Genomic DNA, 14,241 nt, shown 5'->3' with positions numbered 1-14,241 from the left:
ACTGTAGTTGGTGAATCAGTGCCATCTTGATGAGGGATGCAAACAGAGACCATTAAGTTTGAAGTCTTTTAATAGAAGTTCTGATCTTTTCACACTGTGATGACTATGTACTTTCATACCTTTCAGTGAAATGTTAACACAGAACCAAACAGCATTCTCTTTATATATAAAATACAAAATAACGCAACACATTTGGCAACATAAAAAGATAACGGCATGTATTGCTGTGTTCTTGAGTAAAAAGGCACCTGTTAAAAGGCTGAATAAGAACCTGACTAAACACATTAAGCATAACTTCAGTGCTTTGACCAAACAGCAAACAGCAAACTCCTTATTGGATAGAACAAATAACAAGGTTCAATATTCTTTATAATTTTGAGATCAACAATAAATATTAACATAAGCTTAATTAAAACATTTATAGAGCTTAATATATTAAAGTATACTTTCTCTCCAGTATCCAGGCTCTGTAAACCTCTGTCCAGTTTACCATCAGATTTAAAGCATAACTGGGTTGCTTTAGTAAAACATATTAAACATCCCAAGAGTGACTGTTTGTCTTACTACTACACCAGAAAAATGAACATGACGGGTCAGTGCTGATTTTAAGCATATACAAAATGTCTCGGAACACAATTCACAAATGATTGCGCTCAACTAAACAACTATATTTAGAATTAATGTCTCAAGACCAAATGGATGCTTTTGGCACATTTTCAGTGGGCTTTTTGTCTCAGATGTGATTATAACTTCTCACAGTGTCAATTTATTGTTTTGTGTCACTGATTACATACCTTGTCTCTATGGAAGAAAATGAATCACATTATTCCACATATTCCAGAATCTCAATGGCATCTTTCAATGACAATGTCCTGCCTGTTGCTCACTCAAGTAAACAAAATCTCCAAAAAACAAATTTAAAGCATAACAGCCCATTTAAAAATAATGATTCAGAAACATAAAAAAATGACAACAGTAACATGACTAAGCCAAATGACTGGTATGATAAAGCTTGTGTTGTGCTGCTTTAATTTGCATACAAGTTTCTTTTGTTCCCATGGTGGATTACTTTTGGGTGTGGTGGTGTTGGGAAGAGAAGTCATCTGCTTCCTCTCGAGGTCAGTGATGTGGGTGTTTAGGGTAGTTTACAGTGAGCAGTACCATACAGTGCAGATAGAGGGAGGTCTCTGACTCTGATCAAACAGGAAAGGAAATGCAATGTCACAATGAATATGCAACACAACTGTCATGTCAATAGTTTCAAAAGCAAAAGTGTTATTTTTCAATGCAATTTAATTTAAATACCCCTAATGACGCATTAAAAATATGGAAAATAATCATTCATGGTAATATTAAAAAAAACTTTTACTTGTTTTATTGTGGTTTTGTCTGTACTCATATTACACATTCATTTTGTGTGGTGTTAATATAGAATCAATAATTCCAAGTCCGAGGACGTGAGCAGCTCCAAGTAGAACGTTCAGGCCGTCATCTGGTAATTGTGTGAACGCGCCATAAACATAGTATGCTAGCACTCCCTTCTGAACATAGCCTTGATCTCATGGCCTACGTACCATTTAGGTGCGTTGAGAACTGCAACCACTGTGTGAGCCATTCCCGGCACTGTCCGGGACTCAGACGCTCTGGATTCAGCCCTCTCACGTAACATGCCTAGGAGACGTGATGTAAACATGACACATTATCCATCAAAAATCAGAAAATAAAGGCTGCTGACAAAATGTAATGGGCAAAATAAGGAGCAACCGCTGACCTCTCTGAGCTCTGTGTCGTTTAACTGATGCAAGCCTAATTGAACAATGCTGCGGTCGAGTTGCATGAGTTCTAAGGCATGACTGTTCAAGCGTCGACCAATCCAGAAGGCTGGGAGGCGGGGCGTCAGGAACAGCAATGGACAGAGGTGTCTCTGCAAATATATTTATATGTATACGTTTAACAAAAAAAAGAACAATAAAAAGCAATTTGGCAAAGAGACAACAATGTAATATTTAATGCCAGGTTTATTAGACAACTAGATTAGGAAGAAAGCTAGAGAATTTTTTTTTTTGTACATTTTAAAGTTGATGAAACAAGTAGTGACAGAGCTTTTCTTCCATAATGTGGCGTATATCCAAGTGTAACAGATTATCGAAAAAAAGGCAGGGACTAAGTTCTATGCATCGTTGTTGATTGGATTTTGAGATGTGGGTGTTGAACTCATAAGTGAAGGCAGGTGAATCTAAGCTTGCAGAGGTGGGGTTTAAGTGGACTAAGGGTACGTTTACATGACAATGATGTACTAAAAACGGAAAAGATTTTTCTTTGTGTTTTTGAAAAGTTTTGCGTACAGTAACAACGTTGTCAAAACGATCCCTATTAAAGGATTAGTTCACTTTAAAATGAAAATTACCCCAAGCTTTACTCACCCTCAAGCCATCCTAGCTGTATATGACTTCCTTCTTTCTGATGAACACAATCGGAGTTATATTATTAAATATCCTGATGCATCCAAGCTTTATAATGGCAGTGAACGAGACCAATGAGTATAAAGCTCAAGTTAATCCATCCATCATAAACGTACTCCACACGGCTCTGGGGGGTTAATAAAGGCCTTCTGAAATGAAGCATTTGTGTAGGAGAAATATCAATATTTAAGAAGTTATGAAGTAAAATATCTAGCTTCCACCAGATTGCCTTCTGTATTAAACTTACAAAAAATAGTAACTGACGTTGCATCAGTTAAGCTTTTTTTGCAATTTAACTTCTTAAATATGGATTTTTTTTTTACACAAACGCATCGCTTCACTTCAGAAGGACTTTATTAACCCCCAAGAGCCGTGTGGAGTACGTTTATGATGGATGGATGCTTTCTTCAGCTCATACACATTGGTCTCGTTCACAGTCAGGATATTTATTAATATAACTCCAGTTGTGTGAAGAATGAATGAAGGTAGTCATACACACCTAGGGTGGCTTGAGGGTGAGTAAAGCTTGGGGTAATTTTCATTTTAAAGTGATCTAATCCTTTAAAATGACAAACAATGCTGTATTATGCATGCCAGGCCAGTAGTTGGCGATGTCACTTTGTAAAGAAATACTATAGACTAAACACATAATACGCATACACATAACGTTACCATTTTCACAAATTCACTTTCGTTTTTGTAGTTTACGGGCCCCCAAAATGCCATTGTCATGTAAATGAACAGCCAAAAAGCATAAGAAGTTTTCCGTTTTTAGTTGAAAAAGGATTGGGGAGGTCCTGCAAAAGTCACCAGAGAGAAGTCTGTCGTTTTCACCAGAAGGTCCAGTTGACTGGATGAATGAAACATGCACGGATTAATTGTTCACAATAAGATTTATAACATGCGTTTAGAAAAATTTAAACAAGTAACAAACTTTTAAAATGCCATTCATTGTGCAACTGGATGATTATTTGGAGCTCACCATCTGATCTGCATACATTCTCTTGATACCTAAGGGAGGTCCAGAGAACAATGTTCTCACTGCATGGACATCAGACACTACAGGATGGACTCCGCTTCGGACCTGCAGACACATATTTTGTATTTATTAAAAAGTCAACATCTGAATAAAATCAAAAAAGGCTATAATTTTACACATATGTAATATCATGAATTAGCTCAGGCTACCTTACTACAGAGCTCCATGAGGCGGCTTTTAAGTCTGCTTGTCCTTGACAGAATTTGACGTGCTTTCCATCCCCTTTACTATAGCCCAGTGGTGCCGTGCTCTCTGGGTATGGTACACCCCCTGAAACTCCACCAGCTGCTGTGGGGTCCAGAAGTGTCGGATCAGAACCTGGCGAGGATAGAGGTACCTAGAGGGCAGAATTGTGGAGGAAAACAAAAGGAAAACATCCCCCTCCATTCAATATGGCTATACTGCAACAACAACAACATTAAAGGGATAGTTCACCCAAAAATGAACATTTGATGTTTATCTGTTTACCCCCAGGGGAATCAAAGATGTAGGTGACTTTGTTTCTTCAGTAGAACACAAATGATGATTTTTAACTCCAACCGTTGCCGTCTGTCAGTTGTATAATAAAAAAAAAAAACATGCACAGACAAATCCAAATTAAACTCTACAGCTCGTGACGACACATTGATGTCCTAAGACACGAAACGATCGGTTTGTGCGAGAAAACGAACAGTATTTATATCATTTTTTACCTCTAATACACCACTATGTCCAACTGCCTTGTGCATCCGGTTAGTGAGGTCTGATCGCGCTCTGACAACGGCAGTGATGTCTCGCTTTGCTTCAATGAGTGCTAGACATCACTGTCGTTGTCAGAGCGCGATCAGACCTCACTAAACGAGTGCTGAACGCAGTTGGACATAGTGGTGTATTAGAGGTAAAAAATGATATAAATACTGTTTGGTTTCTCGCACAAACCGACTGTTTCGTGTCTTAAGGACATCAATGTGTCGTCACGAGCCGCAGGGTTTAATTTGGATTTGTCTGTGCGTGTTTTTTGACTCTGATGCTGTGTTCACACCAGACGCGACTTGCGCGAATAAATCGCGCTATTCGCGCGTAGTTGGACGCTTGAACATTTTGAGTTTATTCGCTTCATTCGCGCGTTAAAATCCCTTCACAACAGACGCGAATTCGCGTCATGAGAGGGGCTCTCCCGCTCCTTTATGTGTCCCAGACTCTCCCACTGCTTTCTGCACACTTCCTCTGAATAAACACAACTTGTCAGTGGGGAAATAATTGTAAATTACAGCGAATAAGATCAATTGGTCGTCTTTAGTTGGCTTGTAGTCTTAATATGTTTATATATATATATATATATATATATATAGCTCTAATTGAGTAAAGACCGTTTTTTACAACTTATCAGATTGTCCGACCTCCTCATTCACTTTCTTTCAAACACGATCCTTTTTATTTCTGTTTCTATAAATGTATAAAGATGTACAGCGACGATGATTTTGTCCTCTGTTGTTTCGAAATTCTGCCTCAGCTCGCTACGTCACGTCACTACTAGAGCAAGCTCCTGATTGGTTAACGCGGCACGGAAATTCGCCAAAGTTCAGATTTTTCAACTTGCGCGACATTGAGCGAATCGCTCAATTCGCGCCGCGTCATTCGCGCCGCTTCATTCGCGCGAATCGCGCCGCAGGATGTCAATTCGTGTCTTTGCATTGACTTAACATGTAAATCACTCGCGCTTACCGCTTCATTCGCGTCCGGTGTGAACGCACCATTATAGATGGAGTTCCTATTCACACGCATTATATGACTGACAGACTGACATCAAATTTTAATTTTTGGGTGAACTATCCCTTTAAAATTGTAACATTAAAAGTTGAGTATTTAATAATAATAATAATAATAAAAATGTATTTTAAAAAAAATAAAAATTTCCCTGAGGATGAATGGATCAATGAATGGAAGAATGATGGACAATAAAGCAAACATTCAAGACGCAATATTCAATCAGTTTTTGAAAGATACAAAAGTACTTCATAATTTCAATAAAAGACAAAAAACAAATACAAACAGAATAATCAGCAGAGTGACATGCTAAATACTCACATAAGGATAAAGACCAAATAGTTGGCAAAAGGAGGTATTGATATGATGACCAGTGGAATGGCTTTGATTAAGTCCCTGCGGAACTGAAAGCAACACACAAAAAATGACAATTTAATAATATTTTTGACAGCAATATATCTCATAAATGTCTGCTTCAGTTCTTCAACCCACCTGCCTGAGTTTCTCCAAATCACGGTAAGGCAAATTCTGGTTCTCTGTGCTGTCAGTGAGCATGCGAGTCATGATCTTTCTCACTTCTCGAGCATCTTGAAACAGGAGCCGGAACCCTTTATACAGAAACATAAAACCTATATCATAACACATTTTACAGGGATGGCTTGAGATCAAATAATCCAGTAGTAATTTTAAAATATTATTTGCTCTGACCTCTCATAAACGTGTTATAGAGACCATAAAAGCGAGGAAAGCGCCGCTGCAAGAAACTCTCATACTTCTCATTGGCCCACTTCAGCCTGGACACAATACTTCGACCAATCCCATGTCTTGCTTGTGAAGGTGAATAGTGTCTAACAAACCACAAACTACTACTAGACAGACAGACAGAAATAAATAAATAAATAAATAAATGATGCTGTGCTGCTGTAACAACAGGGCAGACCATGTGCTTTTCTTTCTCTTTCCGCAAAAACTAAAGGGAGAATAGACAATGAGACATATTTAATGTGGCCTAGTATTATTACTGATTAAACATCATCTTCAGACTCGTTTTATAACGACTGATACATGCAAATGATCCTAACTATGGGAGTATGCCTACAAATGATCGATGCCTACAAATAGTTATTAATATAAACTTATTATAAATAGTACCTGGATTTTGTGGAAGCCAATCTAGGTGTGAAGAGACTAGCTTTGACCCCGACAGGTTGTTTTCCATACAGTAAGATCACTGAACCCACACGGCATACTCCTCTACAGGACAACGCCATCTTGAACTGAGCAGCTGACAGCTCTGCGTGGGCGTGTCTGCAGGGAATGGATGCGGCGCGGCACTGTGATTGGCTACTGCAATAACCGCATGACAGTAACCAATGCGCACGCACGCACCACCTCTTTATTTTTTAATTTATTTATTTTTTGCGTCGACTGGATACCAGAGTATTTGTATGTAGGGACGCTTTTTCAAAACTGATGAGCAAAACATTACAAGCCCACTAATGAAAAATGTGTATATACATTTTAATCACTTATTATAACCCATAGCCCAATGATAATCCATACCTTTATTACAGATTAATGAGGTAATATTTTTTGGCTGATCTCTTGAGTTTTTCTTCTTCTTCTTTTACTTTTCGCTAAAAACTTCAGAATGGTTTGCTTAAAGGGATAGTTCACCCAAAAATGAAAATTCTTTCATCATTTACTCATCCTCAAGTTGTTCCAAACCTGTATAAATTTCTTTGTTCTGTTGAACACAAAAGAAGATATTTTGAAGAATGTGTTAAACTGAACAGTTTTGGGGCACCATTGACTTCCATAGTAGTTTTTTTTCCCTATGGTGCCCCAAAGTGGCCTGGTTACAAACTTCCTTCAAAATATCTTCCTTTGTGTTCAACAGAACAAAGAAATTTATAGGCTACAGATCTGGAACAACTTGAGGGTGAGTAAATGATGACAGAATTTAAATTTTTGGGTGAACTTTAAAGCTTTTGAAGAATTCACCAAAGTTTACCACAAGACCTTTGTGATGTCTCATCTCTTCAGACCTTTAAAACTGCTCTCAAAAGTCACTTATTCACATTATGTTTTGTTAATTGATTGTTTGTCTCAGTTTTCCAGCACTATGCTTGTTTTTGTAAGTTTAATGTAGATTAACTTTCTTTGTCTGTTCCATCTGGTCGATCACGTGTTGTATACTGACTGTATACTTCATGTTATCTAGCAACTTCATGTAAAGCGTCCTTGGGTTCTTGAAAGGCGCTAAAAAAATAAAACATATTTGGTGGATCCAAAATGGTCAATATTCATATTCATGCATTTTATTCATATTTATGTTAATCATTTATGGCTTATGATTTATCAATATTACTTTTGATTTCTTATATTCATGTGCTCATACTTTATATATTAATTCTCATCATATTTTCAAGTATTTACTTGTTATTGTACCCTTATGGTCATTCTTATTTTATCTTTAAGAGTATGCTTGCTATATTCAATTGTTCTTTAAAGTGTTTCCATGCGACAGGTCATGTTGACACCACGTTTGTGCAACATATGTCTGCTGACATGCAATAATGTAAGATCTGCAAAATTCCCTTAAGGGGTTCAAAACATCCCCTATATCTATTTTCATCTATTTTGACACTTTACCAGTCTATGACATAATGGGTAAATCCATTTGAACTTTTCTCATTAGAACAAAACACAAGTTTGAGTGGGATGTAAATTTCCCTATTCTTACGGTATAAAATGGACTGAGTCGTTAAAAAGCCCCCCTGGCTTTTTCTCCTTTGCTCCCCCTTGCTCTTCTGCTTCTTCTCTCCTATCTGCAAATGCCTTCATTATTGTTATTTCTTTCTGTATATTCTGATCTTCATCTATTAGTTACAATACTCTGGATTCGACAATACTCTAAATTTTATTATTAACTATTAAATACTTCGTTCTGATTGTTATTTTACCTTTTGGTTTTATTAAATATTTTCATTATCGATTGAAGTTTTCGTGTGAGGCTAAATTTAATTGCAATGAATAATAATTTTTCTTCAACTGCCTGGATCTCATTTTCTCAAGTTTTTGCATCAATATTATTATTAATTATAAGTTAATTTTTTCCCTCCCATTTTGTAGCTGTCTAATTTAATTTAATTTTGATTTAATTATATTAAAATTTATTAAAAATTGTTTTATTTTATTTTATATAAAGCCGTTTTTTCCCTGCCTGAATTTAGAAATACAGTATTGAATATAGTACCTAATTATGATAATAATACAATAATGACGAAACAAATTAAGGCTGTAGTGCATCTCACGACATCAACAATCACAGTCATTGATTGCAGGCAGCAGATGGGGAGGGTAGCACGCGTGCACGCGCCATACCTGAAGACTACAACAAAGTTGTAGGTGCTTTGAAAAGATCATGCTCTATAAAAAACAACTCGAAAGTATTTCCATTTGTGATTTTTATGAAAAAATGTGAATGTTTTTGTTCGAAATTTTATGACCTTTGGCCTCGCTTTTTTCTCCCAGGCGGTTTGACGTCTTGTTCAGCACGCGCCGCTTTTCTACTGTTCAGTGTGTTGTTGTTTTTGTTTTTGTTTCATCTTTAAATGTGACGTGTTTCATTTAGGGTGACTCTTTTTAATCAGAGCTAACGGAACACGCAAGGCCTCAACTAACGTTACCCAGACCACCGTCACAAGAGGGAAGCAATGGCCACTATCAGATTCGGCAGCAGCGTCGGTCCGTCTGGAGTAAACTCTGAAAATCAGAGCTGGAGTGAAGACAGCGGTAATTTAATACTTAGATGTGCTATATCACTGTTAAAGTCACAATATAAAGTTCAGCTTATAGAAGTTTACTATAAAAGTCTTCTTTGGGAAACAACCAAGCGCAGTTGGTCTATGTTGTTTGATGGCGCCTCATGTTTCCACAGCTTATGGTGAAGACGCTCACACTGATGATGCCAGTGACCCCAACAGGATTGTCCAGTGCCCATATGACAAAAATCACCAGATCAGAGCCTCTCGCTTCCCTTTTCATGTTCTCAAGTGCAGGAAGGTGGGTAATGGCCGGGGAAACGTTCATTTGTTTCATGCATTTATTTGAATTGTGAAAATACCGCTGCCTTGGTTTTGATGTTGAGAACTTCATCTGTATAAATTTCAGAACCACCCCAAACTGGCTGGGGAACTGAAGACCTGCCCCTTCAATGCCAGACACTTGATTCCCAAGCATGAGTTGTCTCATCACATAACAAACTGCGAGGACAAGAGGTCACTGAACGCTGAAGATGGTTCGTGTTGGGCTGTTGCTGTTTCACTGTCCTTTCATGAGAAACTGTTCAAGTATATCTCGAGTTTTATGATGAAGACTGTGTTATTTACTTGCTTCATTACAGACTGTTGTATAGCATTCTCAAATATGGAGCCTTCTCTTTTTTTCTGTTGATTTAATTACCCACATTGTTGTTTTGCATTCTCAGTCAATGAGAACCACTATTGCAATTTTTACTTATGAGATCATGATGTTCTCACAGTGTGCTTGAGCATTTAGTCAAAACGTCTAAATTTAATCTTACAGTTTTGAGAGAACTATATAAACCTAGCATTCTCTAGAGTGGAATCGCTCACTCTTTAACTTTAATATTGTGGAATCACAAAATCATACCCCTGGTTTCACAGACAAGGCTTAAGCTAGTCCTAGACTAAAATGCATGTTTGAGCGGTTTTAACTGAAAGTAACTTGCACTGACAGATCCTAAAATATGTATATGCATATGTTAAAATATGTTTTTAACTTTATTATAAATATAAATGCTTTTTATTTATTTTTTTATTGGTGAAATGAAGTAGTGAAATTAAAAGGTCTATGATCTTGACATTGAAAATGCGTTTATACGTTTTGTCAATCCTTTTTTTTTTTTTTTTTTATTCTTCTTGTCCAGGGAATATAGAGGTACTGGAGAAGTTCCAGGTGCCCGTTAATACCTGGACAAACCCTTCACCCAATGAGGACTGGGAAACAGGTCTGTGACCTGTTGAAAGTTACTATACATTTTTGAACGCATTTGTGTTCCTATACTTTGTCTTTACTGTATATCTACTTTGGCATTGCCACTCTACCTTATTTACTATGTATGGTTTCTGATTTCCGTATTTTCATTTTGGTTTAAATGAATAAATCGGCACTTTCTGGGCGATTCCTCCTTTTTGGACGCAATTGCAGAGACTGATGATAATGCTGCTATGTTTGTCTGGGGAGAATCCAACAGTCAGCTTGCTCAAAACAAGTGAGTCCTCATGCACTTTCTCTTGACTTTAGAATTCATCAGAAGTTCACTTTGTATTTTGCTGGTTTATATGGAATTTTATAAATCTTTATAATAGTGGCACATATATTCAGGATGGTGTGAATTTAAGTTTGATTAACACTAAACCACAAGCATCACCATGATATAATCATATGTACATATGTATTTAAATGCTGATCTCTAAAGTGATGTAACTTTTGCATCACTAATTGAATTGCCAAAAAATGCTTTTCAAAAAGTTTTTGCGACCATCTTGGACAAACTGAGCCAATTAATCCAAACAAGCAATATTTCTGAGCATTGTTTTTGGGAAAATGAACGTAGAAATAGTTTGTTTGCAGTTGTCTCTACACAATAAGCCAGTATAAAAGTGTTTTTAATGACAAAATGTGTAATTTTTGCTTTATGTAGATTTATGCTCATGTTTTTGTAGGCCAGAGCCATCTACCACCATCAGTTTGTCCGATGGACTACGGGCACCACGGACTCTGCCATGGAAACTCTGTAAGCACTCAAATGCTCTAAATTTTAACCAGAGGTGAATCCCAATTGGTGTACTTATGCACTATTCTTGTATTAAAAGTAGTGTTCACACTGAAATTTCCAAAAAGAAAAACTACACTTTAAATACCCAGATGGTGTACTTACTTAAAGGTGCAATATGTAAGGTTTTCTGTCTGCTAGGGGCCTATTCAAAACAAAGGTGTAGCTTGACGCCAAGTTTGAGCGTGGAATCTTAGGACATGTGGTCTTCACCTCAACGGCCGGTGGAAAAGAATTGGGATAGGACTCGGGAAGAAATGTTCATGGATGCGATTATTAACGTTACTGTAGTATGAAGCAGAGCAGGACCGAGTGTTGTGGGAGCTGAATGAGGCCGCTGGACTGATTGCGCAACATGCCACGAGCAGCGGAACTGTTATTATGTCACAGTCGCCAGCACCGCTTCCACTTTTCCGGTCATGAGTATGAGGTAACGCAGCTCTGTTTATCATATGACTGTGCTGAAAATGGTGTTATAATGTTACTCTGTGCGTTCGCTCGGCGGCTACTGTGAGACACTGTTGCACGCTGTAGTAAGATAGATCGATTTTAGAATATCATATTAAATGCTGGATGGCTTGTGTTGATAAATGGCATGCAATTAATTTTAAAATGTATGATGGAGAAAATTCTGTATTACTGTTAATAAAAATAAAGCTTCATCTGATTATGCCATGTTAGCTACTTCACAAAATAGTGTTTTTCTCTGAGGCATGGTAAAGCATGGTACTCACAAAAAATCAAGAAAATTAGATTTAAACAAGACTAAACGTGTTGAGCTATATAACAATAATTAGTTTTCTGTCTATAAATATATCAAAACAGTTGTTCCTTTGTCTATTAAAACATGTAAATATCAAAGCGTCTTCTTTGGTGTTTCCAAAATAAAACCGGAAACCGAGGGTAACGCGGGTATGACGCAATTGACACGCGACTCCTCACACGTTCCAGAGCCTTGGTTAAAAACGCAATTTTCTGACGATTTACAATTAGTTGCAAACATTTGGGATATTGTAAGTACTCAAGTGAACAAAAATATATAACACTGGTCTAGTGGTTTTTGGATATTTTACTGCAAAATTCTTACATATTGCACCTTTAACCAAAAAATCCAATGCTGCATCCAAAGTAAGTTCTTCCCTACTATATAGTATGCAGGGGAGGGAAGAAAAAACAAGTACAGCAACAGAATAGTATGTCCGAATGCACAGTATTTGAAAAACAGTAGATGAAAAGTCCCTGGATGATGTACTACTACTGGTGAGATTCTGAAGTGTGCTTTTGCTGGACACTTTACTATCCTATAATTAGGCCATGGGAGAGGATTTATGTATGGTACCGACGCGACGTAACTGATGCCATAGGCCACATGACTTGAGTACATAGTCGTAGTACATGCATAGTATATAGTGCATCATTTGGGACACAACTCTGATGTTTTTTAGCTTTTAAACAAGTCTGCTCTTTTGTTCAGCTGAGTTCCAAACTCACCTGTAGATGGCAGCAGCACTCTTAGCTGACTCAAACAATTGTTCTGTTTCTTAATGCTGTGCGTGGTAAAATTGTCATTCATATATCACCCCTCTTTTTACTTAAGGATATGTCACCACTGGATGGACTTCACTGGAAAATCTTACTTTTAAAATACTTTAAGCCCTGTGTGATTTTTCTAGCTTAACTTGTTTAATGTCTACTTATCTTTTAAAGCTTTTAATTTTGAAGTGTTGTGAAATAATATACTTCCCGTTTCCTATTTTCTTAGTTAATACACCATCTGCTACTAGCTGTGGTCCATTTGTAGAGACACTCCTTATTAAACCTAGAGTTTCAGTAGCATTTAATCTTTCAAAGGAGAAACCATCAGTATTAATCTTTCTGGACTATTTGCTTAGACTCCTTTGCATTTTGTGGAAGTGGTAACCTTCAATCTTGACCTGTATGATTCATTAAAGCTTTCTTTAAGTGCAAACATTTGCCTGTTGCATTTCTTTTACCATATAGTAAAAGCAACAGAGAAAGGGAGCACAAAAATTAAATTTCTTTTGAGGTTATATATTTGGCTTTAAATAGAATTTAACTGAAATTGTGTTAACTCAGTAGTGATTCTAACAAGAGCAGTTACACTAATAGGATTATAATGTTGTTTTTATGACTTTTACCATAATTTTAAACCTTTTTATACCAAAGTATAGAATACATTTATGCACTTGTTTGCAGAAGAACATTGTGCAGGATATTGAATTTATTTTTTTTAAAATACAAATGATTTTCAGACTTTAACACTAGTGCGTTTAATTAAAGGGTTAGTTCACCCAAAAATGAAAATAATGTCATTTATTACTCACCCTCATGTCGTTCCACACCAGTAAGACCTTTGTTAATCTTCAGAACACAAATTAAGATATTTTTGTTGAAATCCAATGGCTCCATGAAGCTTGCATAACCAGCAATGACACTTCCTCTCTCAAGATCCATTAATGTACTAAAAACATGTTTAAATCAGTTCATGTGAGTACAGTGGTTCAATATTAATATTATAAAGCGACGAGAATATTTTTGGTGCGCCAAAATAACGACTTGTATAGTGATGGCCGATTTTCAAAACAGTGCTTCATGAAGCTTCGGACTGTTATGAATCTTTTGTGTCGAATCAACGGTTCGGAGCGCCAAAGTCACGTGATTTCAGCAGTTTGGCGGTTTGACACGCGATCCGAATCATGATTCAATACAAAAGATTCATAATGCTCCGAAGCTTAATGAAGCAGTGTTTTGAAATCGGCCATCACTATTTAAGTCCTTATTTTATTTTTTTGCCACACCAACTGAACTGATTTAAATGTTTTTAGTACATTAATGGATCTTGAGAGAGGAAATGTCATTGCTGGCTATGCAGACCTCACTGAGCCATCAGATTTCGCCAAAAATATCTTAATTTGTGTTCCGAAGATGAATGAAGGTCTTACGGGTGTGGAACGGCATGAGGGTGAGTAATAAATAACATTATTTTCATTTTTGGATGAACTAACCCGTTAATCTTGATTAATCCATTAGCGATCTAGAACAAATGACATTTATTAAAGTAAAATTAACTATTTTGAAGTGAAAGTGAAATTAATGGGTTTTAGTGGTGT

The 14,241-nt window shown here is 36.8% G+C and overlaps 2 protein-coding genes across 6 annotated transcripts; one reads left to right on the top strand and one right to left on the bottom strand.

Moving 5' to 3' along the window:
- Nucleotides 1-52: 52 nt before the first annotated feature.
- On the bottom strand, nucleotides 53-6,556 carry letmd1 (LETM1 domain containing 1). The gene is given in 10 exon segments (XM_048177596.1): nucleotides 53-1,193; nucleotides 1,575-1,671; nucleotides 1,772-1,924; nucleotides 3,445-3,546; nucleotides 3,651-3,683; nucleotides 3,685-3,838; nucleotides 5,569-5,651; nucleotides 5,740-5,855; nucleotides 5,956-6,116; nucleotides 6,400-6,556. Coding segments are annotated over 10 exon segments (1,092 nt in total). The 5' UTR covers nucleotides 6,519-6,556; the 3' UTR covers nucleotides 53-1,119.
- Nucleotides 6,557-8,470: 1,914 nt separating this feature from the next.
- Nucleotides 8,471-13,079, top strand: zgc:56699 (uncharacterized protein LOC405758 homolog). Of its 5 annotated transcripts, none has more exons than XM_048179027.1 (8): nucleotides 8,471-8,658; nucleotides 8,904-9,045; nucleotides 9,191-9,315; nucleotides 9,424-9,550; nucleotides 10,202-10,282; nucleotides 10,483-10,546; nucleotides 11,001-11,071; nucleotides 12,708-13,079. In XM_048179027.1, coding segments are annotated over exons 2-8 (549 nt in total). In that variant the 5' UTR covers nucleotides 8,471-8,658; nucleotides 8,904-8,966; the 3' UTR covers nucleotides 12,710-13,079. The 5 variants fall into 5 exon arrangements, with proteins under 5 accessions (XP_048034984.1, XP_048034983.1, XP_048034980.1 ...); XM_048179026.1 differs by having other exon boundaries at nucleotides 8,472-8,658; nucleotides 8,885-9,045; XM_048179023.1 differs by having other exon boundaries at nucleotides 8,473-8,654.
- The last annotated feature ends 1,162 nt before the right edge of the window (nucleotides 13,080-14,241 follow it).

The sequence above is a fragment of the Megalobrama amblycephala genome, linkage group LG24, assembly GCF_018812025.1.
Source record: "Megalobrama amblycephala isolate DHTTF-2021 linkage group LG24, ASM1881202v1, whole genome shotgun sequence".
NCBI classification, from domain to species: domain Eukaryota; kingdom Metazoa; phylum Chordata; class Actinopteri; order Cypriniformes; family Xenocyprididae; genus Megalobrama; species Megalobrama amblycephala.
The sequence above is the reverse complement of the archived record's forward strand: the minus strand, read 5'-3'. Positions and strand labels throughout refer to the sequence as shown.